The following is a 17,250-nucleotide window of genomic DNA, read 5'->3' on the forward strand; positions in this document are numbered from 1 at the left end:
TGCCAATTGGTTAATAGTGAATGTTATTTTTAGTTCAAACTAACAATTATTTTATTTATTTTACAGGTGGGAAGGATCGAAGAAGTGGCCTCATTCTGACAATTCCATTATGCCTTGAACAAACAAATATGGATGAGCTGAGTGTTACTTTAGACTACCTGCTAAGCATACCAAGGTGGGCATGCCCTTTAAAGCACCAAATAGTATCATTTTGCTTCTAAACTAAATGGTTTTTTTGATAGATACCACCATATTTTCTTGAGGGGGTGTATCTCATTATGTGATATATGACTTAAATAAAAACTGTTTGCAAAGCTCTTGGAAAGAGCAATGAGTGCCTCGCTAAAGCTTAAGCAAGTAAATAGATGGTGATATATGACGTGATAACTGAACTATGCCTTTTATGTTTTGAATGTGTGTCTTTTTTGCAGTGAAAAGTGTAAAGCTAGAGGATTTACCGTTATAGTGGATGGTAGAAAATCTCAGTGGAATGTTGTCAAGACTGTTGTGTTAATGCTACAGGTAAGATGCCTTCATGAATCTGTAGTGAAGAATTGAGTTCTGTGGAGGTTAATCTGTCTGTATTATAAGACGTTGTGCTTACTTTCTGGGAAAGTAGACCTTGTGTGATTTTACATGTTAAAAATGTAGAGTCTGATTTTTAAAACATATCAGCAAATCATGGTACTTTGATACATTTGAAGCTGAAGTGAGTCTTGAGCTCTTTGCATGTAAAGGGAAGAGTTGATGACCTTTTCATTTGCAGTTTGCAACAAATCAGTTTCCTATTTTGTCCAAGTGCAGGAAACCATGGTTTGTAGGAACTGTGACAAACCAACGTTTTAAAAATACTGCTTTGTGAACAAACCTTGAGAATAAGCTTCCCATCTCTCACGCATAAGGAATTCTGTGATCCTGAGGACGTCCACAGCTTGAAGAAAGAAAAAAAACATGGCTTGTTGCTGCCTCTGAACTGAGTTGTAGTTTGGGAAATTTTTTGAAAGCGTTTTGATTCCCTGGGCTCAGTTCTTAGCTTCAGTAAGGCTGCTGCAGGTATAAGTTAGTTTTTACACCATCCCTAGAAATCCTAGAATTGCCTCTTAACAGTGCAACCCATAAAGGAATAGGATTGGGCTTTGACGTTTATTATCTCAACTCCATGTCATTTCTTTTTTCAATTTCTGGAATAGCATGTGCAATTTCCCCCCGGGATGGCTAGGTTTTAACAGGGACTGAACCTCATTGTGCCAGGTCCTGCCTTTTGGATCACCTGGCCGATAGCAGTCTTGCTGGAATCATCCCTGGTTCTTTTTAATATGGCCTTTGCGCAATATGGTGTGTTGTTTTTTTGTTTTACAAACCAGTTTTTATTGACATGTTATTGGTGCTTTTATTGTTGTTTTCATAGTATTATGTTTTTATGCTGTGTACCACTTTTGTTATATTTTCTATGGAAGTACGTACATAAAATTGGGAAGAGGGAGCAGCAGGTGAGGCTGCATTGGAGATATGACACAAGAGTTGCTCATTATTATTTATTCTACTTGAATGAACTGTCCTCTACTTGAATGTTGCTATTTCTAAATAGACCATCGTTAGAAAGCACTTGGCTTTATGAAAATCTTTAACAGATGTTGCCTTAATGAGATTTGACATTTTGACCCCAAACCATTTTTTGTCAAGTGGCAAGAGATACTGCTTTCTTCCTTTTAGTTCTGTATGAATGCACTTTTACAGGATGTGTGCTGTCAAGGTCATTGAATAATAAGCACTTTGTTCCTGCCGTCTGTCTATTTAATAAGTTGTGTGTGTTTCCTCATAGAGAGGCAAAATTATGAAGGAACTTGACAGGCAGAGGAAACAACTGTGAATCACAAGGAATTTTTAACAGTTTTCATTTGCGAAGAAAGGCTATCCTGTTGCTTAAATGGGTGGAATATAGAATCCAAACTGCATAAAGAAAACTGTCCTTACCATATACAGTCGTACCTTGGATCCCAAACGCCTTCGTACTCGGGACGTTTTGCTCCTGAATGTCGCAAACCCGGAAGTGACTGTTCCGGTTTGCGAAAGATTTTTTGGAACCCAAACGTCTGATGGGGCTTCCACAGCTTCCGATTGGCTGCAGGAGCTTCAGCCAATCAGAAGCCGCGCTTTGGTTTCCCAATGTTTTGGAAGTCAAACGGACTTAAGGAACGGATGCCGTTCAACTTCCAAGGTACGACTGTAATCTGTCATATAGAACAAATCATCTTATAGTTGATACTTAAATGAAATTCATTAAGTTTGAAGGTCTTGGCCTCTTTCAAAAGAGACATTTATCAGACTCTGATATTGAGCGGACTTAGGCTTCACTTATCTGGGAATAAGTCCAGCTGAGCTCAATGAATCTTGCTCCTGGGATAGACATGTATAGTGTCTAACATACATGTTAGTGTATGTCTTGGGTTGCTTAAAACTTTTCTTTAAGGTACCAACTTATTACCAGTTACTTTCTTAGATGTGTTGAGTGGTCCATAAAGACCATCTAGCATTGATGTTGTCCACAGCTTCTGATAAGTGCCAGATTTGCTATCACCACTGTTTCTGTTGCTAGAAAGTTTCCTGTACATCTAAATGCTATCTGTGCAGGTCTAGGTTACCACACAGTAACTAATGAGTTGTACTTCATTTAAGGTTTTGTATCTTTCATCTTCTTAGAACGTTGTTCCAGCTGAGGTATCACTTGTCTGTGTAGTAAAACCGGATGAATTCTGGGACAAGAAGGTTACACATTTTTGCTTTTGGAAAGAGAAAGATAGACTTGGCTTTGAGGTATGTGTGTCTGCTTCTTCATTTGTCAGATGTGAACACCAAAGTTGCACATGCAACTGAGTAAAAATTGATCGCTTATAATAGCTACTAATCTACAATGCAATTACCGAATGATTCATTTGGCATCACAATAAAACTCACTACAGTGGGTTCGCAGTACTTTGTTGTATTAGTTAGTAAGTGTAATTAGTCTGATCATTAGTTCAGACTTGATCATTAGTTCAGACTTACCACGAGACCTTCAAAACATTTTCAATGATTATAGAACATTATCACTTGAAAGATAATACTTTACTGCCATGAATTTAACTAACTCCTGTTATTAACCTATATTATAGTTACTCAGAATATTTAAGGTGGATTTTAATTTGTCTGCATCACAGTTTATTGTAACTATTTCTCACTGAACAACTCCTTGTACCAGCACTTTGTCTTTTGATATTAAGCAAGTGCAAAAGATTTGGACAGATCAAGAACTGAAGCATGTTGACTTCAGACAGATTCAAGTCTTGCTCAAACCAAAGCAGGACTTCTCTGGCAGACTCCAAACCAAAGCCGGGATTGCCAAAGCGATTTGGGGAGATTCAAATGTGCAGACATTGTGCCTGCTAAAAGCAAAACTTTTATTTCCAGTCTTCTCTAAAAGGAAAATGCCAGGGTGGGGAAAAGATGAGGGAAAGTTCCTTTTTGACTGACAGGTCTCACATTTAATCAGAGGGAATGGGTTGTGTGTGTGTTGCTGTGTTGTTGTTTTTTACTAGAGCTGTCCAATCACAGTGCTTTGGGGAAGGGATGCTGAAATAATACATTCCTTGTTCTTGTATGTTCTGTTCTCTTTGCTAGTTTTGTTGGTGGTGCTTGCTTGGCAAATGCTGGGCATTCAAGTCCTTCTGCCTCTATGCCACATACCTGCACATCTACTCTTGCCAAATCAGCTTTGAACTTTTGTTTCCTTGAGTTTCAGTGGCATTTGGGTACCATTCAAGCCTGAAGCTTATTTTTTTCATTGATCATACCCCTTAGCCCCGGCACTTAGCCTTCTGAAATTTTGCAAGCTACTTTCCTAGGGGCCCCTGGGATGCAATTTTCATAATAAAATTGTTTCCCACAAAAAACCCAGGGAGTAGAGTCCCTTTTTGTTCTCTCTTCACACTTACCCCACCCCTAAAAAATCAGTTTTGAAGATGCTAAGCACAAAACCTCATGGAACTGTTGGTGCCTAACTTCATGGGCTTCTTAGTTGGAGAACCTTTCTTATGTATGTTCCCTTCATACAAACAGAACAACAGGAGAGATTCAGTAAATCCTTTATAATTACCCCAGTAGGTTGCAAAGCCCTAAAGTCTATCTCTGCAGAAAAACTGTTGCAACTACCCTTTCGACATGTGACATGATTGATGCTCTTAGAAGATACTAAGAAGCTTCTGTCAGAAAAAAGATGTCGGGCTTGCTTTTTAAAGGTGCCTAGTCAAAAAACCCCGGGACCTGTATCTCTTTAAATTGGCAGGGCTTTTGCACTCGCAAGGGGCTGCTATGCCTGTGAATTTCACCTAATTTCATGAAAAATAATAAGAAATACAAACATTAATAATAATGAGGAGGGAAGTTATAGCATTTTTAAAAAATTAAGCTTCCACGTACAGTGGTGCCTCGCAAGACGAAATTAATCCGTTCCGAGAGTCTCTTCGTCTAGCGGTTTTTTCGTCTTGCGAAGCAACCCTATTAGTGGCTTAACGGATTAGCGCTATTAGCGGTTTAGCGGCTATTAAAGGCTTAGCGGATTAGCGGTTAAAAGGCTATTAGCGGCTTAGAAAAAGGGGGGGAGCGGGGGAAAAATCGGAACACTTGCAAGACGTTTTCGTATTGCAAAGCAAGCCCATAGGGAAAATCGTCTTGCGAAGCAGCTCAAAAACGGAAAACCCTTTTGTCTAGCGGGTTTTCCGTCCTGCGAGGCATTCGTCTTGCGGGGCACCACTGTAATAGTGAATGGGGGAAGCACAAAGCTTAATTTATCTGAATCTGGATTCAGACTCAAACCTAATTAGGTTGTTTTCTGAAATGCTGAATTGGGTCTGACAACATCTGGAATGCACTGTGTTGGCTACCCTTGTCAAAGTGAAATACATATTTTGAAGTTGTTTTGTGGAGGTGTATCTAATGTCATCTGGGCCCTTGGTTTACTTGTAATAATTATAAAAATGGCAACCTTCTGTAGTTTGAAATTTACTTCTGATAAATGTTTTCCCCTATGACTGATCTGTCTCCTACTATGTCTTGGCACTGACAATGTTCCAGACATAATTAACAGAATGCTTGAAGTAAAAATCTGGTGTACTAATGAGCCTGGGATAATATCCAGATTCTAGCACTTTTAAGAAATGTGGGCAGTTTTTATTATTTGACTTGAAGGTCTAATTCAATATCAGTCACTTAATCATAAAAATGTATTCAATTAAATTTATAATGGAGAGGCTTTTAATTGAGAATTTTCAGTGGCCATGTGGATAATTTCTGCCGCTGTAGCTGAACCTCAATTATGAAGATAAAACCTTGTAAGTTTAAATGATACAAAATTACTGCACTGAAATTTACATGTGTTGGTTTCCGTAATTGAGTTCTACTATAGTCTGTTGAAAATGCAACAGGAAACTAGGGAACTAATTGGTGTGGTCTTTGTCTTCATAAGAATGTTACAAATGGATGTGATATGTTCACAATAAGGGATTTTCATGGCTTGAGTATGAACTTGTGACTGCAGTATAAATAGAAAGAAAAATGCTTTCACTGGACCTACTTTTGTGATGTTTGTGTAGATAAGCTTGCTGAGGTAATGCATTTCATATTATCTAGTACAAAAGTGTATCCAATTGTTTTCTAGTGTAAGAAATGTCTATTCAGAATTAAGTCCCACGGGTATTGTCTTCAACAACATCCATGGCTTATCCGATGATGGGGCAGTCATTAACAAAATTGACAATTGCAATGATTTTATGAAATTTCCATTTCTTTCAAGGATAAAGAGCTTGCTTGCTATTTCAGCAGAATTTCATTAACATGAGCGGAATTGCAGCTGTCTGTTGATATGAAGCTCTTGGTAGAAAGAAGGAAAACCACTGGGGAACTGAATAGAGCAGGGTTAAGCCCTATCACCACCGTTCTTGCTAGCCATGAATAGCACCATAGGGGTGGCCATAAGAAGCCAAAAGGGAAATAAGAGCCCTCAGGCATAAATTATTGATGCTGTTTGTCTATACCACCATCTGTCCAGTTATATCTTGATTCTCAAAGAAGCTTCATCTTTTCACTATAAATTGATATTGCACCCAAGTCTGTTGCCAAATAAGCCATTTGCACTCAGGTGTTTTTTCTTTTTCTTTTCACGAATCTCCCCACCCCAAAAATTAATGTAAGAAATGGAAACTGTAATATTGTATATAGCCTTCCTGTTGTTGACACTAAAGCATCTTCACATCTTGTGAAAGGAATGTATAAATTCGCATAAGGAGAAGGAAAAAGCATTTGGCGTGAATGGCTTCCCTTTGGAAAAGATAAGCTCTGGTATAATAGCAGTGGTTAATGTAATTTCTGAGGGGAGAGTAGCTTGAGATGCAGATGCAAAAGATAGATCAAACTAAAAGCTTTTAATGCCTAGGGCATTGTTAACTGAACAGTTTGGAAATTATTTTTAAAAAGCAGCATGGTGTCCAAATTAATTTTTTTACCATGAATATGTTTAAGGATTAATTAGGGGGGAAGCATACTTTCTGATCTGGGACGCGGGTGGTGCTGTGGGTTAAACCACAGAGCCTAGGACTTGCCGATCAGAAGGTCGGTGGTTCAAATCCCCGTGACGGGGTGAGCTCCCATTGCTCGGTCCCTGCTCCTGCCAACCTAGCATTTCGAAAGCAAGTCAAAGTGCAAGTAGATAAATAGGTACCACTCCGGCGGGAAGGTAAAAGGCATTTCTGTGCGCTGCTCTGGTTCGCCAGAAGCGGCTTAGTCATGCTGGCCACATGACCCGGAAGCTGTACGCCGGCTCCCTCGGCCTATAGAGCGAGATGAGCGCACAACCCCAGAGTCGGTCACGACTGGACCTAATGGTCAGGGGACCCTTTACCTTTTATACTTTATGATACAGTCACACCTTGGTTGTTGAACGCCTGTACACATACGTTTTGGCTCCCAAATGCCGCAAACCCAGATGTAAGTGTTCCGGTTTGCGAACATTCTTTTGAAGCCGAACATCCAACTCCACGGCTTCTGATTGAGTGCAAGAATTGGAAGCCGTGCCTTGGTTTTCAAACTTTTTCGGAAGTCCAACAGACTTCTGGAACGGATTCTGTTTGAGAACCAAGGTATGGCTGTGTATGCAGCCTGGCCGTGAAAAAGGGGAGACCATTTGAACTATGAAACATTTTGCTGATGCAGGTTACTTGTAATTGTATTTCACAAGAAGGGTTCCACCTTGTTATGAAGAATTGCTTTCTTTGATCGGGCCAGTTGGTACATACTAGTGCTGGGTCACGTAATAGATTTTATTTTAAGGAGGCTGCTGAAGAGACCATCTTGGCTGTCTCTTAGTGCAGATCATTGAGCCTGAGCTTCCACAGCTGCCGCCCACCATTAAACCGCCATTGGCAGGATTGGCAGCAACAGCAGCAGATACGTTTTGTGCTTATGATAATATTTTCTTCTCTTGTTAATTATGCTGTTTTAAATGTGCATTTTACATTTGACTTCCTTTAGTAATGTTTTCTTTTGAAATCACACACACATACATACAAAGAGAGAGAGACACTGGAACCTCTGTTGTCGCAGGTAATCTGTTCTGGAAGACCGTTCGACTTCCAGAAACATTCGACAACTGAGGCGCAATTGCCGGTTGTCTTCCGACTTCTGAGGCGCATTTGAAAATGGAAGCATTCACTTCCGGGTTGTCGGTTGTCTGAATTGTTCGGCTTCCGAAGCGTTCGACAACCGAGGTTCCACTGTAGTTAACTTTGCTGCATTGAATGTGCATTCTGTAGCTGACTTCCTTTGTAATGCTTTATTTTGAAACCTTGTAATGTTTTATTTTGAAATTCTTAAGATAATATTTTACTTTCCTGTCAAGTATGTTACTTTGAATGTATACTTTATATTTGACTTTCTTCAGTAATGTTTTATTCTGGATTGTTTTATTTGATGGTTGATTGTATTGTAAACCGCTTTGAGTTTTTTTTCTTAAAAATATAAAGTGCCGTAGCTTTCCTGCTGAATTCATTGATAGCAAGGAACCAGAGCAATACTAATGCTAGCATCTCTTACAAATGAAGCGGAATCTTTTATATCACAGAAGTATTCAAAGTGCTTTCAACAGGAAAACGCTTCATTAAATCACTTTTTGTAAAAAATAAATTTAAAAAATCACATATTGTTTGGAGATGTTTAATTGCTACTTAGTGCACATAACTAGAAATTATGATAATATAATTTGGGAGCGCAACATATCCACTAGCCATGCACATGGCATGTACTCTCTTTATGCAGGGAAAATGCAAATCAGTTGCTACCCTCAAGGTTAGCCAGCATTTTCCCAGGTGGTCCTCTCCTCCTTTGAGTCTAACAAAACTGTACTGTTGAAACTTAATGAAGATAAAAACTAGGCTAAGTGTAGATTGCTAATGAAATGTATTTTTAATCATGATCAACAAGTCATTCTGAAATGGCCAGGTGCTCAAATTGGAATATAACAGATCTTGCGTATTACCATATTGGCCTGAATATAAGTCGCACCTTTAAAATTCGGGGGGGGGGGGAGAGAGAAAAAAAGCCAATACCCGAATATAAGCTGCTCCCCTAAAAGTCTGCAGGCACTCACACCCATTCCGTTTTACCGTATGTCTGTTTCAGCAGCGATACCACAAAAACCCACTTCTGTAAGGTTGTGAATTTAAGCCACACTTTAACTTTTCATGGTCGGAATTTTTTTGGGGGGGAGTGCGGCTTATACTCAGGCCAATAGGGTACAACTTCAGTCATCTTGGACCATTGGCCATGTGAACTAGGGGTGATGGATGTTTGTTTACACAGCATCTGCAAGACATCCCCTTGGCTTTCTCTTGAATACATGGTAGCCCTTTTCCAAGGTTAGATTAGATATGTCTGCATAGCTGCTTTCATTATTTTCTTGTTTTATTAAAAAGCCACCACAGGGGAGGGTCTGAGCAGAATTGGGGCCAGGAAGGGGCACTAACCTTTTTTTCTCCTGTTGTGGTCCCTATTGGAATTGGGACACCCTCAGTTCCGACTGTTTGCCCATGGGATCTTTCCTTCTGTCGTGAATAGCAAGGATGGGAGGGAGACGGTTTGATTCTATTTCAGAGAGTGTTGGGAGTACCGAATTACAGATGGGCACATACACTAGTGGCCAAAATTGTGTGGAAAGTTGCATTTCTAAGGTTTGATGGCTCATAACATCAATCTTTTTTTAGACTAATACCATAAAACAATAACATACAATTATATATCATTAGACCGATAATTTAATGCAGAATACAATGCTATAAACCATATTGAATGATCTTTGTTCTATCAAAAGTTATCGGCAAATAACCTATATCGTATCTAGCAAGACATGGAGCGTTGACTAGTCACCTAGAAAGTGATGTAATAGCCCTGACTTGAATCCAATAGAAAATCTGTGGAGCCGATTAAATAAACTTGTCAGTCAGAAGCAACCAAGGAATAAAGCACGTTTGATAGAAGCAATCATACAATCTTAGTTTCACATCAACACCTGGTGAACTTAAAATCCTTGGGTTCACTCCCTGGGATGCTGTTGTAGGACTTTAATTGTGGCAAAAGGTTTCCACGCCACTAACAGAAACGGTGAGAAGTTATGAAAATACCCCTTACCATGGTTTTCTATGTATAATTTCTGGTTATTTGGCTATAATTTTTGATAGAATAAAGGTAATTCAGCACAGTTTGTTGCAATATATTCTGCATTAAATTGTTTTTCTAATGATATATATAATCTGTGGTATTCTAAAAAAGAATGATGTTATGATCCACCAAACCTCAGAAACACAACTTTTTGTAAAGGTTCCCACAGTTTTGACCACTTAGTGTCTGTTGTAGCCTTGGCTTTGTCGCAGTCCCCATCCTCGCTATTTTAATGAAAGAAACAGAAAAGCTATGCAACATCAAACTATGTGATAAATGTCATTTCTTGGTCCTCAGTGTATATATTTGACAGGAAGATTAACTTCAGTAATATTCTAATTGTTGAGTTCTTTGGTCATGCAAGACAAAGGCTAGGCATATCCATCCAATTTCTTGTATAACCTACGGCTCCTTTAGACTGGAGGAATGTTCAAGTTGTCAGAGTGGTTTTTGTATGACACAACTGAGTGAGGAGAGAGAACAATTTCCATTTTTTAATAAATGAATGTTGGGATTCTGTCAGAGTCTTGCCATTACTGGCGGTGGTTGGGGGGGTATGGGAATAGGTTTCTCTCTGTTTCAGAAACACACACACACTTTAACACTGTAAAAGCAACACATTTTTTTAATGTTTGTCTCCAACAAAACTTGTTTCACAATCCGTGTATTAACATACTGAAATATTCATACTTAAATTTGCTTATGCTTTAATTGTAAATATTAATAATGAATCATGGGCACACAACTGAGAGCTAGCAAACTGTAGCTCATAGTTATTTAGTACAAAATGATTCTTTGTATACCGATCAGTAAATGAATTTAGGGATTGTAACATTTCAGGATGGAGAAAAGGGAAGGTATTGACCAAGGCTGGAACTAAATCAGCCCATGGGTCAGCTTATGTTTTGAAACTTTGGCATATGTTTCTCTGCTGAGCTGAATGGACCAAAGGCATTTTGTAGGGGGAAAAGCAGATGATGAGCTACTTACCTCCCCCCGTCCCCCCCAAGATCTCCTCCCCACTCCTGCCACCCATTCCCCCCCCCCAGCCGCGTATTTTTGATAGGAAATACATGCCTAGAACAAGATGGATGTGGAAGATTCTGAGGAAAAGCAATAAAGACAAGCATCACTACCACCCGTCTGCCACTTCCTCCTGCAGGTTGCTACTCCTGATGTTATACTGCATGATTTGGCTGCAGAATCTGTAGTTCCTAACTAAAGTTGCAATCCTAAATGCACTTACTGTTGAAATCAGTGGGAACTCTTTCTGAGTAAACATGCTTTTTGGACCACCAATCAGTAGCCACTGAGTTGATTAAGTGAGTGACATTGTTGTTGTTGTTAATGCCCATTTTAATTTACTTATACAGGTTATTTTAGTATCTGCCAATAAGCTTACACGATACATAGAGCCATGCCAGCTGACAGAGGATTTTGGAGGGAGTCTTACCTACGATCATATGGACTGGCTGAACAAGAGGCTGGTGAGTTGCTTGGCAATTTTTTGTCTCTTCTTTTTCAGTACACTTTCTATGGGAAAGTGGTGGTTGGAAATATTAATAGCTGTGTTAGGTGTGTCCTAGCGGCATCAAAATGCTGGGGCAAAGAATGAGTCACCTGATATCACTGTGATCCCGTTCCCCACTCCTAATATACATCAATTTCAGTCTGACTTCAGTCTTGATTTTGGGATGGCAATTGCTTTGATTGCCCTAGTTGAATTGCCCTGGGAACTGGATAGGAGGAATACATCTCTGTTGGTTCAGCAGTTTTCAATACATCAGCTACAGTATCTTTCTGGATTGGCTATAAAATACGAGACATTATTTTACTATGGTTCTGGTCCATCTAGGGGAGTTACTTTCTGAAGGTGGCAGTGTTCAATAAGCCCCATTGTACCTGTTTCCGGGAAGGTGTAACCAAACCACAGCCACTGATGTTTTGCTTAAATCAGTATTGGACTCGTGTACAAGGAGAGAACTGCCTTTGAAGGGTCTTTGGGAGCTAACAGTCCAAAAAGTAGCAGCAACAGTTCTTTGAGAGCATAAGATGTCCATTTTACAACATGTTCTATGTTGTTTGTATGTGCCTTTGTAACTCGTTATTAAACTGCTATGCCTTAGAGATGATTTCCCAGTGTCAGGGTTGGAGCACTCAGACAGGCAATCCGTCTTCAAGCATGAGACTGTAAAAGTCAATTGCAGTAATGGTAACTCTAAATATTTTACATAGGCATTTGAAAAGTTTACAAAAGAATCTACATCTTTATTGGATGAGCTTGCCTTAATCAACAGTGGAAATGATAAAGGAAACCAACAGGAGAAGGACAGGTAATTATTTTTCTTGTTTCTGTTAACAATTTATTAGTAATTAAATCCTTTGACTATAAACTATAGCTCACGGAAGGGACATAGGTGCTTTCAAAAGCAACATTGGAACGGGGATACTGAACTTTTTAAAAATACAAAAACAAAACACCTCTGTCATACAGAAATCCAAAACCCAGCATCCTAACTTATCTTTCATGTGCAGTGCCAGTCTAGAATTGTGGCTATTTATCTCTGGCTTAAAGCTAGCCAGAAAGTAGGGTTGCTTTTGTCTACACTGCTAAGAAAGTGCTTCAGTGCGGCTGTTGCCTTCTCTGCATTTGTGTTCTATTTTCTGCTCTTTCTGGTGTCCCCAAATTTGAATTTCTGTTTGTATCTACAGGTAGTGTTTATCACTCCCCAGGAATCATTTGTCACTCCCCAGGAATGTATAGCTGTAGTTTCTAGTTCCTGTTATCTTCCTAGGTCTCCTTAAAATGCAGTATTTCGGTCTCTGCCAGGTTGTGAGATGTGTGGCAATGACACTTGCTTTTTCCATGGAGACTACTGGGGTTCCATTTGTGCAAAATATTATTTATTTCTCCTTGCGTAATTGAACACACACACCCCAGCACATCTGCTGCATCTGTTTTGGCAGTCCCCCTGACCCTCCAGGGGTGGTGCAGCAGGAGGAGATGTGGAGAATCTCCTTGAATTAAGCACTAATCCTTGTGCTAATGTAGAAAATGTAGTTGAGTACTGCTATCAGTTAGGTGTGTCTTACTAGTTGTTGTTTTTCAAGATTGAGAATGCCTGGGCTATTTTTATCTTGTATGAAAAGTAACTGAAAAGAAAAATAGCCTACGGTGTCAAGTATGCCAACATTTCTGAAACTTCGATCCCTCTTTGCCTCTCTTTCTTTTTTGACATTGCCAAATATGGTTTTGACAAAGAAAATGATGCCAGGTAAAGAAAAAATGTGAAATTTTATTAGAATGTTTTAGAGCCAGTGTGGTGTAGTGGTTAAGGGCGGTAGATTCGTAATCTGGTGAACTGGGTTCGCGTCTCCGCTCCTCCACATGCAGCTGCTGGGTGACCTTGGGCCAGTCACACTTCTCTGAAGTCTCTCAGCCCCACTCACCTCACAGAGTGTTTGTTGTGGGGGAGGAAGGGAAAGAAGAATGTTAGCCGCTTTGAGACTCCTGAAGGGGAGTGATAAAGCGGGATATCAAATCCAAACTCCTCCTCCTCCTCTTCTTCTTCTTCTTCTTCTTCTATAAAAGTCAAGAAGCTATGTACTTGTGTTCAATGCTTGAAACTTCAGTTATCAACTTTAAGTAAGTAACAGCCATTTGCCTTTCTATTTCAAGGTCTATAGACTTGAATTTCCTTCCATCTGTTGATCCTGAAACTGTTCTGCAGACAGGTATACCCACTATGGCATCATTTTTCTTTACTTCATGGGTTTTGTGAATTGTTGTGGATATGGATAGTGTATAATGCTAAAGCTTTGTTCTTGGTGTTTTAGACTTGTTCTTGGTGGAGGAGTGTTAACGAAACAGAATAATAAATTATGAATATCTTTCTTATCTACTTAAAAGTACATTTCCCTCCCTCCCTCTGCTGTTCTGCTCTTCCATTTCTGGGAACCGCAGCTGTAGAGAAATATTCTGCTCTCCTTTTCTGTTGGAATTACTAATCAAGCTCTGAGAACGCCAAGAAGACAATTAACAATTTAAGTTATTTTATAAATAATCAAGTGGGAAGCATAATGGGGAGCATATACCTCAACATATGCTTACTTAAATTTTTTATTATGGAAAAGAAAATGTAGACTTTGGGCCTACATTAGTTTCCAGTGCAATAATTTTTTGGCTTATCCATTCCTTAGGATCCGGGTACCATTCCTCAAGGAAGTACACTTGTTTATTTAGGGATTGTTTCATTTTTGCAGCAAAAGTTAAGCATATCTGCAATTGGAGTCAGTGGGAACGTTAAACGTTAGCTCTTTATTGTTGTAACTGGTGCTCAGTATCATTTTTTTAAAAAATTTCATATGATGTATATCCCTTGCTTTTACATTAATGGCTTACAAGTTTAAGAAAAGTAAAGAATAAAAATGTTGTAACTTGGACTGCAGCTGTGTGAATGCCTAGGTACCCACAGGATAATGTCTTTGACATCACTGATCAGTGTATCTTCTACCCAGTGTCTCCATATTATACCCTCGCTGAGTTACCATATTTTTCGCTCTATAAGACGCACCAGACCACAAGAGGCACCTAGTTTTGGAGGAGGAAAACAAGAAAAAAAAATATTCTGAATCTCAGAAGCCAGAACAGCAAGAGGGATCGCTGCGCAGTGAAAGCAGCAATCCCTCTTGCTGTTCTGGCTTCTGGGATAGCCGCGCAGCCTGCATTCGCTCCATAAGACACACACACATTTCCCCTTACTTTTTAGGAGGGGAAAAGTGAGTCTTATAGAGCAAAAAATACGGTACATCTCTCCAGTGCAAGGGTTACTGCAAATTTGTGAACCGTTCCATATTTTCATATACAGGAGATTTTTTTTATCATGCTGTTACTGTCACTCCCGAGGGAAAGTTGCATAGGATCTGAACGTGATTTATGATAACCCATAATACAAACAACCCCCCTTTCACTTTTAGCCTACCACAAGCCATCTTCCTTTTATCTCAAGTCTTTTACACCCTAGCTCCTTTTTTTAACCTGACTATGTCACATCTGAGGCACCATTTGAATGCTCAGTTTTCATTCTTCAACCATTCAAGGTCACGAGCTGTTATCTGAATTGCAACAACGCCGCTTTAATGGTTCGGACGGAGGGGTTTCGTGGTCTCCCATGGATGACGAACTCCTTGCTCAGCCCCAGGTTATGAAGCTGCTAGACTCGCTCAGAGAACAATATACACGGTACCAAGAAGTATGCAGGCAACGGAGCAAGCGCTCTCAGCTAGAGGAGATTCAACAGAAGGTAATGCAGGTAAGCTCCACTTGGTTTATATCATTTATTGTTAACTGGGCATCCAGTTGACTTGGTCTAGCAGATTATCTTACTCTTCTGCATCTTCTTCTTCATATGTATGAATACAGCCACATTATAAGTATCGGTAGAGTTTCCCCAATCTCACTTAAAACTCTGGCTGCTCAATACATTCCATTAAATAAGCGGAAGTCTAGCAGTCTATTAAATAAGCGGCAGTCTTGCAGGGACGCGGGTGGCGCTGTGGGTTAAACCACAGAGCCTAGGACTTGCCGATCAGAAGGTCGGCGGTTTGAATCCCCACGACGGGGTGAGCTCCCGTTGCTCGGTCCCTGCTCCTGCCAACCTAGCAGTTCGAAAGCACGTCAAAGTGCAAGTAGATAAATAGGTACCACTCTGGCGGGAAGGTAAACGGCGTCTCCGTGTGCTGCTCTGGTTCGCCAGAAGCGGCTTAGTCATGCTGGCCACATGACCTGGAAGCTGTACGCCGGCTCCCTCGGCCAATAAAGCGAGATGATCGTCGCAACCCCAGAGTCGGCCATGGCTAGACCTAATGGTCAGGGGTCCCTTTACCTTTACCTAGCAGAATGCACTGAGGACTCATGCTACTAGATGTGGTCAGTAGCTTGGAAATAAAGGCTTTTAGCTACCCGTTGTGTGCGCGCGCGCGCTTATACTGCCCATCCGTTTCTTTATTTAGACAGTCTCCCTCACGACATAAGAGCTACAGCCTTGCCGCTGTTGGTCTTCCCCACTTCCAGGTGTGACTTTGTTCTGTCATGTGAGGAAGCAGGTTACCTATAGCTCAGCATTTGGGCTGGTTTTGAAGCTTCCTTACATTGTTGGGATATTACAGAGCAGTCTCAATTGCACCCACTTAACTTGTGGTGTTGTCAAAGCAGTTAATAATGCTGATCTGTTTCTGGTAGATTTTGGGTTCAACTACCAATAGAATTGAACGGAAGCAACTGCAAGCTAGCAAGGCAAAGGTCGTTGGGTGGCTCTTCTTCTTTTAAATAATGATTTAATATAAACAAGATAATTAGTCTGTCTTGTGATTAATAGATAAATAGGGTTAGCATATCCATTGATCAAAATCCAAAAGAACAGTTGTCATACAAGGCTCTTCCTGACTAGAATGAGTAAAAACCCGTGTAATGAATTGTATGCTAGAAGGTCATGAAGGGCTGGGCTGGTGCTTTGGAAATCGGTATGTAATTGATGCTTTCAACACTTCTTCAGACAATGTCTCTGTCGAGATAATAAAGGAAATGAAATCAATTCATTTATTTCCCCAGGCCTATTATTTGAAATTGAATGTGTTTATATTTTAGGTGCTATGCACATGAACCTTCACCCTTTTAAATACTGGAGAGGCAGGAAATCAAAATATTCCACTTCACAGTATTCTAGAATAATCATTTCTTTCACTTTTAAATCTCTTTTTAAGTTTTTTTTTTAAAAAAACAGTCAGACATGGATATTACATAGGTATAAAAGAAACAAAATATTATAACTTGAGCATTCGAGTTATCTGAGCAAATATGGGCTGATTGGAATGAGGTTTATAACCTAGTTTGGCAAACTGCCATCATTAATGCATTTAAATAGACTTGTTTACTGGGGCATCAACCTCAATTTGCATCATTCTGATTAGAAATTGTCATCCATTTGCTCTGCCTGTGTTACTGAAGCTGCATGGTAAATGAATTGAACTTTTGCAGGCAAAGAAATTGAGCATTCATCTGTGTTTTTATTTAGAAGATATCTGCAGACGATATCTAAATGGGGAGCCAGGAGGAAGACCTTTTTTTAAAAAAAATAATATTCTAAAGATCTTTGGAGCAGAAGTGATCAAAAATCATATTGTTAAGCTAGCTGCCCAGGTATATCAGAAGTATATGTCTTCTTGGTGATAAAAAGAAGAAACTGAACTAAGAGAAAGAGAAACAGGACGATGCCAAGAGATGATTTGCAGTATCATTTGCTAATTACTGCAGTAGGAGTTTTCATTCTTGTTGTTTAGTAACTGTAAAATAGATAATCACTAGCTTAGACTAACTGTCCACATATCAGGTGTGTGGTTGAAGTGTCCTCACATGTATTTTTGTTGTGCAAGCAAGAAAAATGCTAGTGGTTGCCTTATTATTACTATTACTATTACTATTATTTGTAGCCTGCCCATCTGATTTGGTTG

At 39.7% G+C, this 17,250-nt stretch overlaps 1 protein-coding gene across 3 annotated transcripts in view; it reads left to right on the plus strand.

Annotated features, from left to right (window-relative positions):
• The window catches only part of SESTD1 (SEC14 and spectrin domain containing 1), a 60,552-nt gene that overhangs the window by 18,892 nt on the left and 24,410 nt on the right, over nt 1–17,250 (plus strand). For 2 of the 3 annotated variants that reach the window (XM_082200942.1, XM_082200943.1), the window contains exons 4-10: nt 67–175; nt 432–522; nt 2,701–2,814; nt 11,115–11,228; nt 11,977–12,074; nt 13,421–13,476; nt 14,842–15,053. In XM_082200942.1, coding sequence (XP_082057068.1) covers nt 67–175; nt 432–522; nt 2,701–2,814; nt 11,115–11,228; nt 11,977–12,074; nt 13,421–13,476; nt 14,842–15,053 — 794 coding nt within the window. The remainder of the gene's footprint in view (nt 1–66; nt 176–431; nt 523–2,700; nt 2,815–11,114; nt 11,229–11,976; nt 12,075–13,420; nt 13,477–14,841; nt 15,054–17,250) is intronic. The other variant, XM_082200944.1, reaches the window with a different exon arrangement.

This window comes from Podarcis vaucheri (assembly GCF_965113315.1).
Source record: "Podarcis vaucheri genome assembly, chromosome: 1".
NCBI classification, from domain to species: domain Eukaryota; kingdom Metazoa; phylum Chordata; class Lepidosauria; order Squamata; family Lacertidae; genus Podarcis; species Podarcis vaucheri.